Here is a 22,701-nt window from a genome sequence, read left to right as displayed (position 1 = left end):
TGATTTTATGAGATTGAAACGGTTTTCTTATTGGAGGTAATGCCTTATTGGGGGATGTATTAGCAAGTTCTTTATTATAATATTTATGGTTCAAGCTTGTGTGAAATATGAAAATTTATTTATATATCATATTTTATATGAAATGAATGTTTTAAAGAGTTTTAAATGGTCTTAAATATGATATTTTGATAGGATGATTTTTTAATAGAGTCCTGAAGACCTATACCATTTTCTTTAGCGGTTTTCAAACTACAAATCACTTTTATTTCTCCTTTTTCTATTATTACCTAACTTGATACATTATAATATATAACAATCTTAAGTTTCAGACTTTTGGGGCTATTCTAGACTCTCCAGATCCTTCCTTATATACCATATAAGGGTTATCCTATTTTTCCCCACTCACCTATATTAAGCTCTGGTTCTCCCTTCACCGAACTGGCCACAGTTGTATCCATAACTGGGTAAGATTTGATATAATCCGGTGTTTGGGGTCTTGAGTCAGCGGGCACCACCACAATGCCACCGTTGGGATGGTGGAGATTTGCCTGTGGATATCCATGGGGATACATGGCATGTGGATGGGGGTGGTGCTGATGAAGGTGATGTTGCTGCTGCTGTTGCAGTTGCTGTTGTGGGTGGTGGGGCAGGGACTCAAAGTGTTGTGGTTGCTGCTGCACCACATTTGCCGGACCTTCCGTGGTGCTAACGGCACTCGATTTGCTCACAAAAATCACATTGCTGTGGGGCAGCTTCGACGAGGAGGAGGATGAGGATGAGGAGGAACTGGAACTCGAATTTGAATTCGAGGAACACGAGGCCATGGTCACACCTGTGGGTGGCACAGTATCCAGATCTGTGACAGGTGCTACCAGGCTTCTAAATTCCGTGGGTCCGTAGCTCTGTAGCTTGCTGTTGTGCTGATAATAGGCCGAAACGCTGGTATTTGGTGGCAATTTCAGAGCATTTTCCAAATGCGAACGACCAGCGGTCAGAATGGGCGACGAGGGCGGCGCTGTGGTGCTGGGCTGCTCGGGGGCCGGCGGTGGCGGTGGGTGGGGGTGTGGGTGTGGGTGTGGATGTGAATGGGTTGGCACTATAATACTGGCGCCCACTGTACTGCAGATCACAGAGGTCTTGGCGCTGTCCGAACTGTCCGCGGACATGAGCATTTTTGCTTATTTGCGGCACTTTTGATTGGGGAAATTTCTACGCGAAATTAATATTCTTTTTATTTTTTTGGTTTATAATTCTTGGCCTTAAACTGACATTGTTTGGTTAAAACTTTTAACTCTTATTTTATTTAGTTTGCATGGTTTTTTTACGCACTTTATGGGATATTTGCATTTGGGGGAAACCGAAGAAGCACTTGTAGTTTAATTAGGAAGTATTTTCACTTGTTTTGGGTTATATATCCTTTGCACATTACACTGCGCCAAAAGCTCACTCACTTACGAACGTAACGAATTCAGCAGATCGGAGCCGAGTGAAAAAACCGAAGTGAAAAAACCGACTGAATGAAAAATCCGACTTGCGTTGGATCTTGTTCAGTTTTTCGGCCAGCCGACCTCGAGCGAGCGTCGACGTCGACGCCGGCAGCGGCCGCTCTCGCCATTGCACAATGGGTAAAATGTAGAAAATTTTGAGATTTTTATTTGATATTAAGATACAAATTGTTTTCCTAATTAACGAAGCATTAAGATTAATAGAGCATTCAAAATATAATTTAATCAAGTGTTCTAAGGGTTTTTTTCGTAATATATTTGATAAGAAATATTTCAAGAATAAGGCTTTAATGGGACGGAACAGAAAGCGTGGTTAAAATAAAAAAAATGATCAAAATTCAGGCATAATATATTACTTTTATTTCCAAAGTTTCCTGCTTTTGTCTTCAAAACAAGAATTGATGCTAAAAACATTTATATTTTGCCCACAGTACATTGCTCTCTCCCTCTCAGGAAAGCGAAACATGTGCTGGCACTGAACATGCGGGTGCGAGCGAGAGGCCAGCAACAGCTGTGAGAGCGAAACACATGTCGGCCAAGCCAGAGATAGAGAGAGAGAGAGAGAGATCCAGAGCACAAGAGGCAGATAGAGAGAGTGGCAGAGAGAGTCACACCGAGAGAGAGAGAGAGAGAGTGGAGTTCAATAAAACTTCAGCGGAGTGAAAATTTATGAAATTACATGCAATTAAAAATTATATCACTCTCAGCAGTTAAAAATAATAATAATAATATTATTAAAGTTCGGATAGGATCGTTGACTTGCAGTCGTTGACACTGAGCGGAAAAGGTGTACCATGTAAATCAAATATTTACACGGCCAGAAAGGCAATAAACTATACAGAGACTTCGCCTAGGTCAATGCCGAGTATCTGTGAGATATAATGTATTTCCTGGATCGCAGCGCCACGTGTGTGGGTTAAAGTGAGGCAGCAACAACAACAACACTAAAACTACCACCTCCCCTGCCTAGTTCAACCCCTCCCCTTCTCCGTGGGCCAATGCCACCCCCACATTTGACCCATTCAAGGCTAGACATACGCCGTCTCGCTGCCTTTTCCAAAAATAATCTTTGACTGAGTTTTCCTTGTTTCCATTTTATATATTTTTTCTTCTACACACATATTTTCCTGGGGAGGGTTTTGTTTTTCTTTTTCTCGGCCACGACATGTTTTCCTCCAAACAAAAACACCAAGATTTTTCCCATTTTCTACGTCTTTATGGGGGCATCTTTGCGGGAAATGTGGAAAATGTTCTGCTTTTGGGATCTGGGCTAAATTAGCTGTTAATACTTGTGTTTATTGAACAGAATTGACAATGTGTTTAGCAGTGTTTTTATTATTCTTAGGGGGAATAATTGCTATTAGAGGGATCTTTTGTTAATGAACTCAAGTTAAAAGTCTTTAAAAACATGTAAAATGGTTTTTTAAAAAGTATTTCAAAATATTTAAGTGTTTACTGGTTAAATATATCGATTTAGGAGTTGATTTTCATAGCAGTAACTACTTAGATACAGATTAAGCACTTTAAGATATAATATCTTTAACTCTGTTCCTTTAAAAATATACAAAATACTACATTTTAACTATCTTTTAATTGTTTACTTTTTATTAGAAATATATTTAGAATTTATTGATCTGAAATACCTCTAAATACAAGCTATTTTAATGATTTTAAACTTATATTGATTGTTTTGTGAGAAGTACTTTTTTCACAATTAAACATAGAAATAAAACCATATCTTAACTCCCCACAGAACCCTTTTCCACGCCCAACTATGATTCATATTTACTTAAAGAAAAAGATATATATAGTATACATCTCCAGTTACCTTAAACCCAGTGATCTTCGATCACTTTCACATTGGTTTGCTGACGTCGTTCAACCACCGGACCCCTTAATCAGTAACTTGAACGGCATATAATATGAATAAAAAACACATTTTCATTTTCCTTCAGACTGCCAGACTCAAACAAAAATAAACATTGAACTTCCTTATTAATGCAATTTCAATAATGACAACAGAGTGTACCAAGGCAGCACCCAGAGTCCAAGTCCCCCGCCGTTGTATCTCAAAACCAGAGAGTTTTCGAGTCTGGAGATATATTAACGAGCAGACAAAACGAAAGTGGAAATGAACCTCCAAGGAGGAGGCGGAGAAGGAGGAGGAGTAGGAGATTCCAAACCCGGGGTTCAAGTGGGGGTCAAGTTCAATGAGCATGCTGAACTCTTCCAAAAATATTGTATTATTATTGGTTTTTCTGGGAGATGGTTTTCTTTCCTTTCGTTTTTTTTAGTTTATTAGTTTTCAAGAGGTTATTTATAGGAAAAGATAGCAGGAAAAGTGATCTTAAGATAATATTCTGAAGATATTAGTTTAAAGATTAGAGACCCTTCTTTCTTTTTAACAAACCCAAGAAATACAGAAGAAATTTCAAGGATCCTGGCTCTATATGTAGACATTCTTTCTCCTAAACAAGTATCTTTTTATCAATTTCAAAGAGTATCTTCTACAAAACTAATCCAAAAATCTCCCTTACTGCCTTTAATAACCTTATTTTTTATTTGGCAATTTTCCAAAGAGTTTCGCCATGTCATGATCTTGCCTCGCGATCATGAGGCGAGTGAACTCCTTGGAAATGTCATTGGCTTTCTCCCCTCTCATCCCATCTCGCTCGTTTTTTATGTTGCGAAAAAAAAATTCAATTCGTTTATCAGCATGTATGGTAAGCATGGCAGTTACTTAGTCACTTTAGTCACAACGACCAGATGGATCAAAGTACTCCGATAAAGAAGTGGTGTCCCTGACGCAGTTGCCTTCAACTTTCCAGCCGCGAAGCGTGTGCCTTAGTACGGCGTACAATTGACCGATAAATTGAGAATGAGGGCCAGCATGGCACGCACATGGCAGCAGAGAAATGTTTCATTATTATTATTCTTATATATTTTAATACCCTAGCAAAGGAGGAAGTGTACAAAAAATTATATAAAATTAATTAAATGATTTTATAAGTAATTTTCTTCTTATAAAGTATTATTTTTAGGCAGTAGCTTGTGAAGGAGTCATTTTTGACCCTATAAATTATATATATTCTTAATCAACATCAACAGCCGAGACGATCTAGCCATGCCTGGTCAAAAAATAAATTTTCGAAATTTTTTCAAAATTTTATAAGGGGTCACAGCGTTAAAATTTTTAAAATGTGAAAAAAATTTAAAATTTTTACATTTTAAATTGAGTATGCAGATTTTTTAACCTCAATAAAAACTAGCATAGAACAGTTTTCCGAATTAAAATTAATGCTTTTTTGGCTGAGTTGTGAGTTTTTTAAACTTTCGATTTGTGGAAATATCGATAAATATCGATTCAAAGAATAGGAATATTTTAAGTTTAGTTATGTTCCATTTCCGATTCTATACTATAAGTTAATTACAAGTTAAGGGTATATAAACTTCGGCTTTCTTGTCTACCGTAACCCATATCCTGAAAAAGTATCTCATCGATTAAATTTACTTTAAACTTATTTATAGTGACTAAGAATACATTATTTTGGAATATATTTATCATTTTATATTGAAAAAACCTTTAAGAGTAAATAAACTTCGGTTTTCGAAAGCCTTGCTTTTAAATCTTTATAATAATCATTGACAATTGTTAATCGGTTGACAAGCAGAGTTGAAGGCTTCCGTGCTACTCTTAATGCTCTCTCTTCTCTGTGTCATACTCTCCTGATCAAGTTGAACGACTCTTTTATAAGTTTTTCCTTGTGTCTGGTATTTAATTTGCCAAAAAAAATATATATAATAAAAAATGAGTGAATACTCGTACGACAGCAAAAAAAAAAAAAAACTTCCTCGATAAGTTGTTAACAATTTGGGCAAGTAGTTTTTTAGAACTCCGAAACCAGTTTCGGATTGCGTAACTCCCCGTCTGTCTATCGCTCTTCTGGCCCATCTATCTGTGGGTTTGAGTATCCGTATCTGTATCTGTATCTATATAATTAACGCACAATGAGAAGGTGCGTGAGTTCGTACGCGTTCATGAACTCGGTCAATTTGAAGGCCAACCATTTTGCGGCTTACGCATTGAAAATGTGTGTATATTTCGTCTGAGTTGTTGTTGGTTTTTTGTGTGTGTTTTTTTTATTCACTTTAGCTGTGCCGCGCTTTTTTTCGGTATTTTTTTTATTCGAATTTTCGTACTCGAGCAATTTAATTTTTTTGCGTGCCTTCTTTTTTTTCGGTCGGCATTGTTGTTCTGCTAGGATTGTGTCGTTGATTACGCATAATTTTTTGGGCCTGTTCATGATGTCATGGGCAAAGGGGGAGGTGAACGGTGCAAGAACATTTCCTGAAGGTTATCCCAAACCTATTTTAGGGGTTAGGTAATAGGTTTTCAAATAAAATTCTTATTAATTCTATTAAGGAAGGCTAAAGACATTAAAGAATCCTATTAAGAAGGGCTTGAAAAATTCTAGAAAAAGTATAAGTAGTTGAGATTAATCCTAAATTAAAAATTTTAATATTACCAACACTTGGGTAATTATTAAAGTTCTTTATAAACTTTCAAAAACTGATTTTAGATCTAGCTAACATATAAAATTATTAAGCAGTATCATTTCTCTACCATACCCAGAATATTACCTTATTTTAATTTATTATAATTTACTAAAACAAATCACCAGAGAAAAGTTAATCTCCTAATAAAGAAGAATTATCTTTATAACAGCAATTAAAACCTTTCCTGAATACTATACAAAAAATCACCTTTGAAGTGCTGACACAAACATTATGTCATTTATAATGAAATGTTTTTTCGCCAAGGCTCTTTATAGTTATAAAATATCATTGAGTAATAAAACATCTAATCGCATACGAATCGCACTGACTTAATATTTCATAATATTTGTTCACTTTCCTAGACACTTTTCCCTCGGGAAGCCCTTGTGATTACAGCGGTAAGTCCCTGCCGAGAGTGTCCCACACCCACGTGTGAAATATAGATAGATAGATAAAGCTCTTTCGGTTAGATCGTAATAGTTTCGGACCATAATATGCCATAATAATAATGACAACTAATCGGGGACTGTTGGTGTACAGTGGAACAACAACATGCCCGCCTTATCGACGTAACCAGCCCAGCGAAAAAACTTAAATAATAATAATAAACACACAGTGACAGTTAGTCTGCCTGTTATCGGTGGTGGTGGTTGCTTCGTTTGTGTTTGTTATCAGCGATGAAACCAAAATGAAGGTCAGCAGCACAAATTCCTTGGGCCTCAGGCCTTCTCTTATCTCTGTTCCTCAATGAGTGTGTCTCCCTCACACGGTATATAACCATCTCTTTCTCTGCGCTTTGTTCCCCCGCGTCATATTATTTTTTCACTTTATGGAATGGGGTTCTATGATTTTAGGTAGAGGTTTGGATACATTTTCTTTCTAAGAAGCCACTTTTAGATTCTTAAAAAATTTTTTAGAATTATAGAGCATTTTATCATTATTAATTTTTATATGAAAATTTTTTCTACAAATTGAAAGTTTAAAAAACTCATAACTAAGTCAAAAATTCATTGATTTTGATTCGCAAAGCATTCCTAAGTTAGTTTTTATAAGGGTTATAAATCTGCATACTCAATTTAAAATGTTAAAATTTTTGTCAAATTTTGATAATTTTAACGATGTAACCCCTTAAAAAATTTTGAAAAAATTTGAAAAATATTTTTTTCTGTCTGATATGGCTAGATCGACTCGGCTGTTGATGCTGATCAAGAATATATAAAATTTATAGGGTCGGAAATGACTCCTTCACATCGATACAAGCTTCTGACTAAAATTATAATACCTTTTTTATTCAATAAAAATCTATATTTACTACTTTCCATTTTATATAATTTTTGTATTGAAAGAGTATGCATTCATTCTTCTAAAACTACCCAAAATTTTCCATATATATTTCTTTTCACAAAAATAGCTAATAGAACAAGCCAAACCGGCATGTGGGTGTTGGGGGGTGAACAGGTGTGCTTATCAGCAGTTGATTTCTATTTATTCCGGACTCACTGTATTTTTGTAGTTTTCGCAAAAGGTGAAGATTCGATAAGGGATTTCAAGGTCCCCGACAGCTGATAGTTCGGGTACAGTTACATAATCTATGCAAAAGCTTTCCCAGGCCCACACTTTTTTATTAGCCAAGGTCGTCGTCGGAATTTTCGCCAATGCGTGTGTGAGCTCTTGCTTTTTATTATTATTATTTTTTTCCTCCTCTTTTTTTTTATCGCCAGTTGGAAACTGCTAAATTCTAAATCAAACAAAACAATCATCTCTTGACCATGGCCCGGTCTCAGTCTATTGAACTGCTTTCCACACAATTTTTAGCCACTTCCTTCTTTGTTGTGTGTTTGTTTAAACCCAAAGCGATAGTTATAGAGTTTTGTTTGCGGCATAAACAATTAGTGCAGAGTGCCAAAATATAAGGTATATACATATATAAATATTTATCAAAGATACAAATTTTGTTTGGATATGCAAAATATTCCAAACTAGAAGGTCTTGAGGTCAAGTTGTAGAGGATATTGATCTGGGGTCAACTGGAGGAAAGTATTTTTATTGAAAAATATATGTATAAATTTATGCGGTTTTCAAGAAATTATCTATTATTTGTTATTTAATATTTATTTATATAGAAATATAAACAATCAATCTCTTATATATTTTTATTAAATTACATATAAACTCCTTTTATTATGCAACTCGAATTTTCTTTGAGCCTAAACTCATGTCTTTCCTTGTTGTCTCTTCAAGGAAATTTCTAGCAACAATTTCCAGAGCTCGTTGCATCCACAACATTTTCCATTTCCCCCCATTAAGTCCTATATCTATCTCCCTCCTACTGTATTCCTCTCTCTTTCCTAGAATGTACTTGAACTCGTTTCTAGACTCCTTCTTTCTTGGCAAACTTCTTTCTTTTGGTTTTTATCTGCCTCTCAAGCGATTCGAGTTGGTTCTGTTTTTTTTTGGTTAATTTTCTAAGTTTTTCCACAATTTTTCCCCCTCACCGATTTTCCAATTCCCATTTCCCTCATTGTTATTATCTGCTGACATGCAAGGGCAGGAAACGCATTCCCTTATCGGTGGGGGAAGAACGCGGGCCTTGGGCAGGGGGGAAAATTAATCAAAAGTGCCTTGGAGCAGACGCCTCCACTTGAGTGCGATGATCACTCAACTCGAACTCGATTCGAACTCGAACTCGAACCCAAAACCCAAACCTCGACTCGACTCGACTCGCTTCAATCAAGGCGCATTGAACGTTCAATGATCTATCCCAATAGCAGTGCTCAGTGCCCCGCTTTAAAAAGTGAACTCGACATTGAAAAAAAGTGTATAAAAAACAGACAACTCACACACTGCACACCATCCATGCACACAACATTGATAGTTAGAAAGAGGGGGTAATTTGTATCTCATAGATTGAATATTTTAATACTCTTTTATAATGATAATTATGGTGTATTTAAAGTATATATTTTATTTATATTATTTTGTATAGACTTTATATAAAATATAAATAAAATATTTGACGGTATAAATGTAGTTATTTTATCATTTCTGTGGTCTATTTAACTTCCGTTTGTGTGGTTTCTTTTATAATAAATTATATATTAAATATAATCAAAATATAAAAAATTAACACCAAGTCTAATACGAAATATGGTCAGTGTGTTTCTATTGAAAACAATTTCTGAGGAACATAATTTCTTAAGAATTTTTTTATATATTATCTATAAAAAATATATCTTTTTTAGGAAATTTGCTAGCTAAGCTAAAAAAGAAATAAATCTATATATGAAAGGGATAAATCTATTTGATATAAATTGTATGTTGTAAATATAAAATATAATATATATTATATTTATATACTTATAATAATAATATTTATATTATTTATATTACATTGTATTAAAATCATATTTATAGGCACCAAAACCATTTTAGCTAGAACAACAAATACCCCCAACTCAACATAGAGTATTTACAACAAAGACCCAGAGAAAGAGAAAGAGAGAGAGATACATGTACAGAGTGAGAGAGGTAGAGCAAACTGTATCTGAATCTGTGTGAAGTTCAAAGCCACTGCTCTGCTGCACTGAGACAGAGATTGCTGCGATCCGATGGATGTTGATGTAGGTTCGTTTCGTTTCGTTTCGCCTCGCTTTGTTTTTCTTTTACTTTTCTCGTATTTTTCTTTCTATTCGAAAGAGAAAGAGAGATAGGGAGAGGGAGAGAGGGAGACTGGCGCTGCACTTTTGCTTTCCCGCCGCACAGATTCCAATTTCCGTTGGTGTGCGTGGATGTGGATCTTTTGGATTTTTCCACTCGCAACGGATCGCAAAGAGCTCGTCCGAGGGTCTTTAACCCTTCATTTCAGTGCAATGCACTCCGCTCTCCTGCTGTCTCTGTCGGTGTCTCTGCCCTCTCACTCACTCTCTCTCCCACTGTCTCTGTCTGTCTCTCTCCTGGTGCAGTCTTAAGTGCAATTTTTTCTTGGACATTCTTCTCTGGTCGCTTTCGCATTCGCGTATCTATGCCTAGTTGCGTGCATTGACTCTACACACAGATACGCACAAGCACTAACACACACACACACACACACACACTCAGAGCAAACGGGAGGAGGGGGGAGGAGTAGGGGCGAAATGGGAGGAGAATGGCTTTACGACTGCTTACAGTTTTGTAACTGTTATTGAGGGTTATTCGCACACAGCAATGATGAGCTCAAATAAAGCTAGGATTTTGGATATAAATAATATCATTAGTAAATAATAATATTAAATAATAAGATTATCAATTATATTAATCTTAATCATATACAATACAAATATTCATGTCTCCTTTTCTATTTTAAATAGTAAATAAAAAGTATCTGGAATCAGACAAAATAAAACAAATAAATATGTATCTTTGACTTGAAAATATTAAGCAAAATATTAAAAAATATTTTTAAAATGTAAAATGAACTATTTCTTGCCTAAATTGAATTTTTATCAGTTTTTCATTGATAAAAATCGATATTTTAGTAAATTTCATATCAGAAATAAAAACACTTTTAAATTCAGGTAGATATAAATGCATAATCTTTGTGTTTTAATATGCTTAATATGCTATTCAAAAATGTTGAAATTTTAAATGATCATTTAAGATCGATAACCGAATCAAATTAATATCGATTACTCTTGCATATTTATGAAACAGTTTTTAAAATATCTATATATCATACCCCTTAATGCCAGGTCTTTGTACATAAATTTAAGGGAATTTTATTAGAGTTTTCTTTCTGTTATCTATCTTGTTTGTTTTTTTTTAACTCCTTTCTAGCGAAAAGAAAGCCAAATGATCAGCTCTGAATTCGCACTCCACAGCTGCAGTTTTAGTTCTGCGATCGTGCTTAGTTTGTCTGATAAGCTCTCCGCAGTTTATTGACTTGTCTCGTTCCCCTGTCTCTCCCTCTGCCAAGCTCTCTATTGCCGCCACGCATGTGCACAGTTGGCCAAGTTGAATGCACTTTTGGCCATGTTTTTCCTTTTTTTTTTTGTTGTTGTTGTTGTTGTGAAAATTGGTAATTGCCACACGTGCTTTCTATGATTATGCCAGCAGAGACACAATACCTTAACCCGAGGCTCCTCTGCACCTCTTGATTGCTCTTTTTGTAAGTACTCCCTGTTTAATTGGCAATTTGCACTTGGTTCGGGGACGGTAATAAGCACCTGAACGGCCCATGAATTATGGCTTTGCATCCGATAGATACATAGATGGACAGATACATTCGAACGGTAGTTGATTGGAATGGATATGATACTTGGGCTGGTTAGCAACAGAGATACATCGAGAGATGATGGCCTAATGGTCCACCAGAGGGTTCAAAATATGACCAAAGATACTCCAAAGAATATGAGTATAATTTCATAGCACAGAAAAACATGATTATGATGATGATTTATGGATGACTTTGGTCTTTAAATGACAAACTGATGGAAATGCTTACTGATTTGGTTGGAAAAAGACTCAGGGCTTGTAAAAAGATAGTTTGAAGATTGAAGTACATAAGGTAGTAAAGAGTTAATAAGAACTAAGTGAAGTATTTCCTAACAAAGATTTAATTTAACTTTTAATTTATTTACATTTGTTAAGATGAAACCTTGATTCAGGAAAGGAGATTGTGTAAATTGAAAGTAGGAACAATGTCCTGGTTTTTCTTGATTTTTAAAATGCTTTTTTAAATCGGTTTTATATACAGAAGATCCTATATAAAGCCTACACTCTTTCCTGTCATTCTTTACAACATTTCCAACCTAAATTCTATAACGATTCTTCATTCTTTAAGCCTCAAGCTTTCGCCACTTGACCAAAGCGAATTGTGGCCCTAAAGAGACCTGACGGAAACCAATCTTTAACCACATAATTTGGAATGATTTCAAACCACTTTTTTGGTCAATAGGCTGACAGCTGCCATTGGACACACACAGATTGATATCTCAGTCGATAATAAGTGCAGAAAAGCACCATAAAGACACCATTCACAAAGAACTAAACCAACAAGTAAGAAAAAGCGAAAAGAAAACAAATTGTACCGAATCGAGGTAAAGAACAGCGAAAATCAAAAGTCTGAAGATATATAAGCCGATGTATATTTTGGCAACGTAATAAGATTATGCGATATATGTATATATATATATATATATATATATATATATAGATATATATGTATATATATGGCGGTAAGTTGAAACTTGGACTTGGACTTGACTCTGCTGGAGAAACAATTCGTGCGAAAGTGAATGACCTCCATTAACCGAAGACTTGTGTCTTGTCTTCTGTAGAATTGTGCGTTCTCCTCCGTTTCTTCTCGTTTCTTTTTGAAAATTCGCAACCCTTTGTATCTCCACTCTCCACTCCAATCTTTTTTTTTTTTTTGGAGCTTAGCATAATAATTAGTGAGACAACAGAAAAAAATATATATAAGTATAAGTATATAATAAGAAACTGGGGGACCTGAAAGAGAGTACATACGCATAAGGCCCCAAAAAAAAATTGGTCTGTTGGTCGTCGGGGAATTTGAAACCTGTTTGAGTCGCTTTTTAAACGTGTTTAGCATAATTTTTGTTGATTTTTTTTGCTTTTTGCCAAGCTCCTCCGTCTGATAATTTATGAATGCGAAGCGATGAGCGCCAGTGCCAGTGCCAGTGCCCCCTTCCCCCTCAGAAAACACAAGGAAGTAAAGTTTAATGCACGATCTGAGGGTTATAGAACATGAAGCTATCATAGAGTATCCATCGAATCAGGTGGCAAATCGATCCATGAGCATGCTTCTGGTTTTAGATTAGATTAGAGACGCCCCCCAAGCCAAGCAGGAAGATAGTTATAGGGGAGGGGAGGTCGAGACACCGAGGTCAAGTGGCTTTGGAAATCAAACAATTATCACTCAACAGTCAAGGCAGTTCAATAGGTTCGATTATCGGATTGATTGCCAGAAAAAGGAAGTGTGACAAGTTGATTAGTTAGCTTAGATATGATTCTGGGTTGGTAGAAAGAGTATAAGGTATTATATATATTATAAAGATTAATGGGTTTTCAGAAGACTTCTCTATTATCGGTAAAAGTTATGGTTCTAGGTTGATAGAAAGAGCATAATTTATATATTTTCTATAGTTCAATGGGTTTCCATAAGACTTCTCTGTAATAGATAGAGATAGAAAGATCATAAGGTATTATATATATTCCATAAGACATCTGTATCATTACAAGACATAATTCTGGGTTGATAGAAAGAGCATAATGTATATGTATTCTATAGTTTACTGGGTTTTCCTAAGACTAGATAGAGATAAGGTATTATATATGTATGTTACTACTAACGTTTAATAGGTCTCCATAAGACTTCTCTATTATTACAAGATATAATTCTAGGTTGATAGAAAGATCATGTTGTATTATACATATTCTATAAGTTAATGGGTTTCCATAAGCATTATCTATCATCAGTATAGTTTAAAGTTGAATAACTCTCAAGAAACCCCCCAGAGATCCCCCTAGAGATCCCTTAAATATTTCCTAGTTCGATACTACTCTACCCCCTGAAATGGATGATCTTACTCCACCAATTACCTGGTTATTCCCCAGGTCGTATTTCCCAGCTCTATTCCAGTACTTTCAATCGGTTGGTGCCAGGCACAGAAGTCAAACACCCCAACGACAACGACGAGATTGTTCGGAGAGTTCATTATACTATAACATGGCAGTTGGCAGTGCATTGGCGCTTTCTACCACATATGTGGCACCCCCCTCCCGGTCCTACCCCCCCTCACCTCTGTAGTTTTCCCCCTCCTTTTCCTCCTCCCAGTAGCACCAAACGATCGCATGCAAAATAGCGCGAAAAAACTGGTATGCAACTGCAATGCGGTGTGCGGAAAAAGGGGGAAGAAGTAGGGAAATTAGGGGGAAGGGAGGTAAGTCAGGGGGGAAAGGTAGCCGACAGCTGATGACGTTGCCAAGTCAAAGAGAAAACCCCCTACTACATCACCCTCCTCCCCCCACCCCCATTTTTTTACCCCCTTTTGTGCAATTCCCATCCATGATTCAGTATGCGGTATGTGTTGTTGACTCGGTCGACGATCGCAGGTCGCTGCACTCTTTCCATCTCTCTTTCAATTGCTATCCCTCTCTTTTTTTGTTTAGCACTCAGAGAAAAAAGAGAGTTACTTTATTAAATACAACATAAATATTTTAGGTTGAATTTGTTGGGGGATATATTATACTTATGCAGCAGGTTTTATTTTTTTGAATATTAATTATTGGAAAATTATAGTAGTTGTATTGTTTAGAGTCTTTTATTTAATATTTAATTTTTTTCACACATTAAATATTTTATGGATAAGGAGAATAATGTTAAAAATAAATGATAGATTTTGTAGAGAATTTAAATATTTATTCACAGTCAAATAAATTTATATTCCAAGTTGTTTTTTAAGTCTTGAACCCTTTACACTTTCTTATAATTTGTTTTTTATAATTCCCAACTGGTTCCAAAAAAATTTTATTAGAGGCTTTTATAGATTTTTTAATGAGCTACAAAATATTTTTTATAATATTTAAAACTTATATATATTACTTATAAAATGTATAAACATTTTAATAATATTGCTAGTTAAGATTTTACACATATAAAAACTCTATAAAAGCACTCATAATTATGCTCTCTGTACTAAAACTCAGTGGAGCATTCGAGTGAGTTTGGTGGGCAACTATGCTAGTGATACACAGCAGCAACTTGCAACTTGCAACGGGCAACTTGCAACTTGCAACTAGCAACATGCAGCATGCAACGACGGGCAGGCAAGTTGACTGACACCACGATGGCAGGACTTTAACCCACAGCAACCCAAAACAAAGTGAAATTTGCTATTCAGAGTCGAAGTTGAAATTAGTGGGGAAGCGAAGGAAAAGGAGGAAAATGAGGAGGAGGTGTGCTGGAAATTCGATTTTCCACGTGTTGCACGAGCATTGGCATCAAATTGGCTCAGCTGAAAATGTTGTGAAAGTGTTTCTCTTTTTTTTCGGCATTTTCTTCGATGGCTTTTTGATAGTAATTTATAGTTTATTAACTTTATGGAGCGAGTGCATTGACTGGAAAATCAAGAGGATGGAGGAGCGAGATGGAGCGATGTAAGAGCAGTGACTCTGGGAAAAACTACTCCACTCTCTCCCCTCAGTTTTTTTGTTGTATTTTTTTGGAGGTCATTTAAATGCCGTGGGTGGCAGTGAAAGTCGGTTAAAATGCTGGCAAGGAATTGAAGGGGTTGACTGACTTTGTGGAGAGGAAAAAAATACTATATGCAGCTGTGGCAGCCAAAAAAGGGAGAGGAAAAAATGCAGGGAAACTCCAGGTGGGTGGCACTTTGAGTGGGTGTCGAAAGGAAAGCGAGATCTTTGAGGAAAGATAAAGCAGAAAATGTAAATTGTATGCAAGAAATTTTACAGAAAATATAAGATGTTTAGTGAAATATAGTAATGATAACTTGTAAAAATAGTTATAGTTATATATAGTTTTCAGGTTTTTTTTTTTTTTTTTTTTAATGATTATATTTTTGTTTACACACTTTAAAGTATGAAGATTCTTAAAGTGTCTTAATCTGGTCAAAGAACTTGTTGAACTTTTAAAATTCTAGGAAAAATCATATGACAATGGCATAAAAAACCTTATAAAACCCCAACTATTTCCTTTTTTTTTGGCTATTCCCATTGACACCGACACCTTTATTTTGGCATGTAAACAGCGATGGAATAACAAAAGAAATGAAAAGTACGCAATAAGAATATGGTGGAGCAAAGAAAGGCAGATGAAGAAGGGAAGAAAGGTGGGAAGAGAAGACAGGAGACAGAAGATTTTGGTGGAGTGCGAAGAAAGAGAGAGAAGGAAACCGTTTTGGAATTTTGTTTATTTGGGACAAGTTCACTGGCAGTCAGAAGAATCCAGAAGAATCCGGGGGAAGAGAGTACCCCTTGCCTCCCCTTCTTGATTTTCGTTTTCTTTTACGCTCATATTTGTTTACAACTTTTGATTTTTTTCGTTCTTTCCTTTTTTTTCCGGTCTCTGTTTCTCTTTTTTTTTTTTTGCTTACTTAATGACTTTCTACTTTTTTTTTCTCTCCTATTTTTGTTTTTGGAAAAGTTTTCGGGGGAATGGTGCTTATGTAATGGTCTATTCTTTTATTGTTGTTTTGACTGCCGGTGTCTTTGGCATTTGGGAATTATTATGCCTTGATGTTTTGTTGTTTTTCCACGCTCGATTCTTTCGTAAACAGAATTTGGCCAGAAAGCAGAGATGGCCAAAAGAAATTGTCCATTAACGGTATTTAGCTAGAGAGGCTTACAAAAAAACTGCGCAAAAAAATAGATTTTAAAGTGGCTTTGTTTTGTCTTTAGGCCTGAAATTAAGAGGGGGTTAATTAAGGCTTTAAATGCAATTTGTGTCAATATAAGTATGATTATTTTTAATATGAATATTTAAAGAAAAGAATCTTTAAATAAAATTTCAAATTGCGTGTAAATTTGTTTAACAAATCGTTGTAAACACTTTATAAACTCTTTATTAACTTCATTAACTTGCAACTCTTTCCAACTCCCATAAAGACAGCTGCATTTTCATTAAAAAAAAGATATATACAAAGCGGATGCAATTTCGATCTTATCGTTGGATCCAGTGCTTTTGGCAACCCAATTAAAGACGCGTGTTTGCCCTTCCCTTCCACTTGGTGGAGTCCACTAAAAACGCACAAAAAAGTTCAAACCTCCTTCGAGATTCAACACCAAATGGGGCCAGGAGTAACAAACAAACCAAGAGTCAAGTTAATATCCAAAAATATTGCTTCCTTTATATGCTTTATGTATCATTATCATCAACGCCCGCAGAAAAAATCAAGCCAGCAAAAAAAGCAAATGATCTCCAGAAGGCGACGCAACAAGTTCAAAAGAATCTTTTGTTTCTTTTCTCAGCTCTGCTTTTTATATCGCTTTTTTGCATTCAGAACAACACGGAAAGCGTTTAAGTAACAAAAAAAATTTGTATTGCAAAACGTCACAGCTAAAAAAGTGACGAATACACCGGGGAATGAGACAGAAAGTCGAGTGGGTATCTTGGGGAAATGCAACAGGGGCAGGCGAAGGGGGAAACTTTCTTTAATTATGAAAGAAAAATTGGTAAATATTTAAAAAAATTAATACTCTCACAGAAATTAATTAATATTCATTGATTTGGTTTAAAAAAAATAAAGAATACTTATTAAGAACTGACTATAAAGGACCTGACAAGCCTTGGCTAAAAACTATTGCCTACTTATTGGGTGACCCAAAGAAGGGTACAAGGATAGATGTGAAATGGTTTAAAATACCTTTCCTATGAGACTTTAAAATCTATCAAGGCAGCCACATAAATCATTATAACTCGTAGATTGGATTTTATAATTTTACATTTATTATTCAGATATAAACCCCTTAAATTCTCTCCTAAAAACCACACTGCCACTGGAGTTTCTCTGTTTGTTTTTAAATTGCATTCAGCATGAGTGTTGTTATTGCTCTCCTTCGGCACATGTTGCTTCTCGTAAACGGGGTGAATGTCATCAGGATTGTGATTGTGTATTTTGTATACATTTCTTTTTTTTGTTTCAACCGGCTGGTTGGCGGGTCAACTGCCTCTTGGGTAACTTGTGAAATTTCATGAACTGGGAACTGCTGACGAATGCCGCCGATCCAAAAACAGACATATATGTGTATATATATATAGCTGATTGTATAATCGTGACGGGGCCACAATTCCAATCGAGAACGAAATGTAAGCCAGAGCGATAATTGTATTTGCGGGGGGTACTTTTTTTGTACTGCGTTTACTCTGATTAATGTCCGGGCAAGAGATTTAATTTGATTTTGCAAACATTTTATGACACTTTCTGGGAAGAAGAGCTTATGAAATGTTTAGCGAAAAAACGAATCGATCGACACAGTTTGTGCCTGGAGATTTTGTTTATAAAATCGAGTGAGTCACAATGGGAAGTCGAGCAGGTTGTTGACATTTTTCGAGTTCAGTTTTAAATGAATGCGATTGCCAAAGATGAGTAAATTCTTTAACAGGGTAAAGCTGAAGAATGATATAATAATCATATGAATTTACTCCAAATATTGAAAATGTAAATTACTATTTAATAATACTTCATTTACATTTTCAATATGCTTTAAACATTTTTTTCTTGGCTGCCCATTTTTACATTTTTTTCCTACCACTTTTTCCATTTTCCCTGGCAACTAAACTGTTTTCTCTATGCCAAACAAAAAAAGTAAAGAAGAATAAAACTGCAATCAACAACACAACAATAACAGCTCGAGACAACCATTTGTAAGTCAACGAACCAAGAGGATCAGCAACACCAACAACATCAACAACAACTCCAACACGAACAACTTTTAGACAACAACTCCAGCCATGGAGTATTTATCTATCGTTTAGTCATCTCATTTCATTTTATTTGATTTTCTTTTCGCACATGGGCGAGTGAATGGCCCCCTCGAGCGGCATTAGTAACATGGCCTGAAAGCCAAACACCAATACATTTACAACAACACCAATACTAGTACACCAACAGCAATACTTTTACACCAACCAAACATATATGTACAGAAAAAGCAATGACAACGTCCTTGCTTCAGTTAACAAGATGCCAGTAAAAATAACAACAAAAAAATAAAAATACATGTTGGCAAAATGACGCTGCAAAACTTGTTGTTGTACTCGCTGTTGTTGTTATTTTTGTTGTAGTTTGTTGTTGTTATTGTTGCTGCTGTGGTATGCCTCGTTTGCTGGGTTAGTTACCCCCAGCTCAATGGCAATGAACCAGAGAACCATTGACCGACCAGAGAAAGACAGACGATGCCGAAGCTCTCCGACATTGCAACTTGCAACACGAAGATTTGCGCGCCACGATCGTTACCAGTTTGGCGAGTTCAAAAAAGAAGAAAAAAAAAACACTGCATATAAGAAAAAAAAGAAAAACCAAAACGAAACTGGTTTCTTTTCACAGTCAACACACAATTTGCAACACGACGAACCGCAGACGCAAAGTGCAATGATCGCAACGAGGCTGCAGATTGTCGGTTTTCATGAAGGGGTTAAGTGAGAAGGGGCATTTCCCCAGTGAATGCCGGATTCGGTGGGCAGTGGCGATGACGTTGGCGTTTGCGACAAGACAAATAAACAATTTAACAAAAAACAATAACAATAACAATAATAATATGCGTCACTTGAGGCGTGGGATTCTGTGAGGTTTTAAGAGGCACAAGGCAAGCCTTTAAATAGTCCGAAAAGTGAAGGAAAGGAAGCAAAAGTTTGATATGATTTAAAGCCATTACAAGTAGGACTACTAAACTTTATTTTGTATATAAAATATATAGATTTCTGTCCATAAATCCTTCTAAAAATATCTAAACTATCATATCAAATCTTTTCTGCAAAATCTTACCAAGTCTCACAAAGATATTGCCTAACCCAATCGCTTTCGGCTTGGACTAGCAACCAATTCTTGGACTACCAAAATCTACATAAGCCATCTGAATGTTGAAATACATTCTGGCTATATATATATATATATCTTCTTGCCAGATCAGCAGTTACCCTAGCTCGGTCAGTCAGTCAGGAGACAGAGACCTGGAGACCAGAAATCGCTTTCGGCCAACTCAGCTTGATGGTATGGAATTGTAAGCCAAACCAGAAAAGCGAAAACCTGGCAAAGAGAAACCGCCAACAAAGATTTTTATACATATCTCTCTCTCTCTCTCTCTCTGTCTCTATATACACAGTCACAGAGTCTGTCTCTTTCGTGGCTGAAAATTTGGCAATGAACTTGAAACACGTGTAAGAGGTATGAATAATTTTTTTTTGGCCAAGACAAAGACAGAAAGCCATGAAAGCGTTAACGTTAACCAAAAGAGGCAAGAGACGTAGTAAGGGACTTCTTTTGTAATATTTTTGCATGATTTACGAAATTTTTGGGTTGCCTCTCTTGGTTCTTTCCATTTTTTTTTGTATTCTTTTGTTGTTGTTTTTCTGGCCGAGGTTTATTGTATTTTAATTTTTTTTAAATTATTTTCGGCGTAATAACCTAGATTCGTGGCATCGACCAGGGAACAGAGAGGTTCGTAGTCCAAAGGGGGAAGGAGGAGCTGGAGGAGGAGCAGGTGGAGAACCAGGTGAAGGTAAAGAAGGAGGAGCTGGAGGGGGAGAAGGTGGAGTCCGAGTCCAATTCCAAGTCACTTGGTCGATCGACAAAGGGAGATGGCCATATAATTTCTACCTTTTCCCACACATTTTGCTTGTTTTTCTTGGCTTTAGGTTTTTCTTTCTTCTTTATTTATTTATTTATTTTTTTGCTAGACTTTGGCTAAGTTAAAATTAAGTAAAGTGGAAAGATACTTTCGGATTTCTGTATTTTGCGGCTTATTATTTAATGCTTTACAGGGATTTTGATTTACTTTTTAATGTAATATAAAGAAAAGTCATTAATAAACCACACCGTTTTAAAAAAATAAAGGATTTTACTATATAAATATTCAAAAAATCTGTATTATAAAGAAAAGTCATTTACAAAGCACAAAATATTAAAGAGAATTCAAGATTCTGCCATGAAAATATTCAAAAATTCTTTAATATAAATATAGGTTATTTAAAGCCCAAAAAAAATTAAAGAAAATTCAAGATTTTACTATTTAAATATTCTAAAATTATGTAACATGAAGAAAAGTCATTAACAACCCACAAAATATCAAACAAAATTCAAGATTCTACTACAAAATTCAACAACTCTGTAAAAAAAAACCCAATTCCTAGAAAATGGCCCAACCCAAATTGTTGACCAACTTTTCAAACCCCCAAAAACCCTTTCGACTTCTTTTTTTATATTCTCCAAAGGTAACTCCTATTCCCACAACAGGTACCCTTAGAAAAAAAAGTAAAATAAAAAAGGGAAGGCTGTATGTAGGCTATAACCTGACAGTTCATTCATCACAAGAAACCTTTTCTACCTGCCACAAGAACCATAACCTAACGCACTTGAAGAAAACAGGCTAAAAACGTATCCCATACATAATTCCAATCAGAATAGAACGGTAAGTGGCAAGGTAGAAGACACCTGTGGCAGCACAAATTAATGATTCCTGTTGCCCAAAACCTTACCACACCTCAATTTCATTTCATTGGCATACCAAATGAGTGCCTCAATTCCTAAATTCAGTTTCGGGGGTTTTCTCTCTCGTATAACTCACCTGGAACGGAAAAAAAGAGGCGGAGAATAGATTATCAGCAAAATTAGTCAACCAATTTATATATATATAAATGTATATGGGCATGTAACAAATGTTAGCCTAATAAAAAAACATGCTCAATATCAAACATTTGCTAAAGGGCCCTTAGAACACTTCCGTGTTTGCTTTTTTTTGCGTCTGATTTGGCTTGGGTTTATGACCGCTTCAGGGTCTCGCACCACGAGAATCCAAGTGCGCAGCAAAAAAAAAATTAAGGCCCTTGCCAGAGTTCAGCGACAGGTAATATATATAGTTGGAACCTTATCTTATCATTGAGGTGCACGTGAATGGACTGGACAAACATAAATGGTTAGCATTGCCACAAATATCGGGCAGCATAATGGTAACCATGTGGATTTGTAGAAGGAAAATTTGATATTCACTAAATACTAGGAAGTAAAAAGTCTTGGGTTTATATTAATTAATAATTAATCTTAATATAAACTTCATTTGCTAATCATTAACTGCTAGAGGAAAGCTAGATTTGTTGAATTAATAATTAATAAGAAGGTAAACTTTATATGATATATACCCCTTAAGAGGTATACATTTAAGATAATTATTTAAAGTACTTAAATCATTTTGGGAAAAAGGAAAGAAATGGGAGGCAGACTCACTCTATTCCAGAAGTATCTTTTTCAATTTTTACATACAATATCTCTTGCTAAATCATTATAAATGAAATTACAATTTATAATCAATATATGGGCGGATGTTCCTTATCGAAGGTTATCTCTTAAATCAAATGAACTTCATTGAACTTGTGCTGATTGGATAATGGATAAATGATCCATGGGCACAGCGGGGGCAAACGACTAATCGCGTATCCATGAGATACATTTAACTATTTTTAGCTTCATAAATAGATAGCTGCGTGTGTGACTTTTGCGTTCACTAGAAAAACAATGAACATTTTTTTGGTTCACAGACGGACAAAGTTCTGCCTTCAAGTGCGAGTACAAATTTTGGTTCAAAAGTAAAAAAAACACTGAGTTCTCTATTTTAAAATGCGTGTGCGAGTTGATTTTTTTTGTATTTTTTTGGGTGCCCTTATATTTGTGTGCCGCAGTGTGGTCTCATTTTCGGTGTACATGCACAGAAATACAGAAATTATTTCGAAGTTCAAGGTCAGTAAACTTGCTACGCACACGCACAATGGGCGGCGATGTGAAAAAAAAAATTAAATAAAATAAAACGAGGCACGAAGTGCGGACAGCCGACCACGAAGGCAGCCGAACACCAACGGAGCTCTCTTGCTCTCCCTCTCTCTCTCTCTGTCTCTCTCTTTGTATCTTTTGGA

The 22,701-nt window shown here is 35.7% G+C and overlaps 1 protein-coding gene across 2 annotated transcripts in view; it reads right to left on the bottom strand.

Annotated features, from left to right (window-relative positions):
• The window catches only part of Eip75B (Ecdysone-induced protein 75B), a 117,138-nt gene that overhangs the window by 52,066 nt on the left and 42,371 nt on the right, over positions 1-22,701 (bottom strand). Inside the window, exon 1 of one of the 2 annotated variants that reach the window (XM_020946277.2) lies at positions 407-5,207. The exons of the other annotated variant lie outside the window; for it this stretch is intronic. Within the exon in view, the coding sequence (XP_020801936.2) occupies positions 407-1,172 (766 nt within the window). The 5' untranslated portion in view covers positions 1,173-5,207. Of the gene's footprint in view, positions 1-406; positions 5,208-22,701 lie in introns of those variants that run through there. 2 annotated transcript variants of the gene reach the window in all.

This window comes from Drosophila serrata, unplaced genomic scaffold (genome assembly GCF_035046125.1).
Source record: "Drosophila serrata isolate PLE 108 unplaced genomic scaffold, ASM3504612v1 contig_2, whole genome shotgun sequence".
Lineage (NCBI taxonomy): Eukaryota > Metazoa > Arthropoda > Insecta > Diptera > Drosophilidae > Drosophila > Drosophila serrata.
The sequence above is the reverse complement of the archived record's forward strand: the minus strand, read 5'-3'. Positions and strand labels throughout refer to the sequence as shown.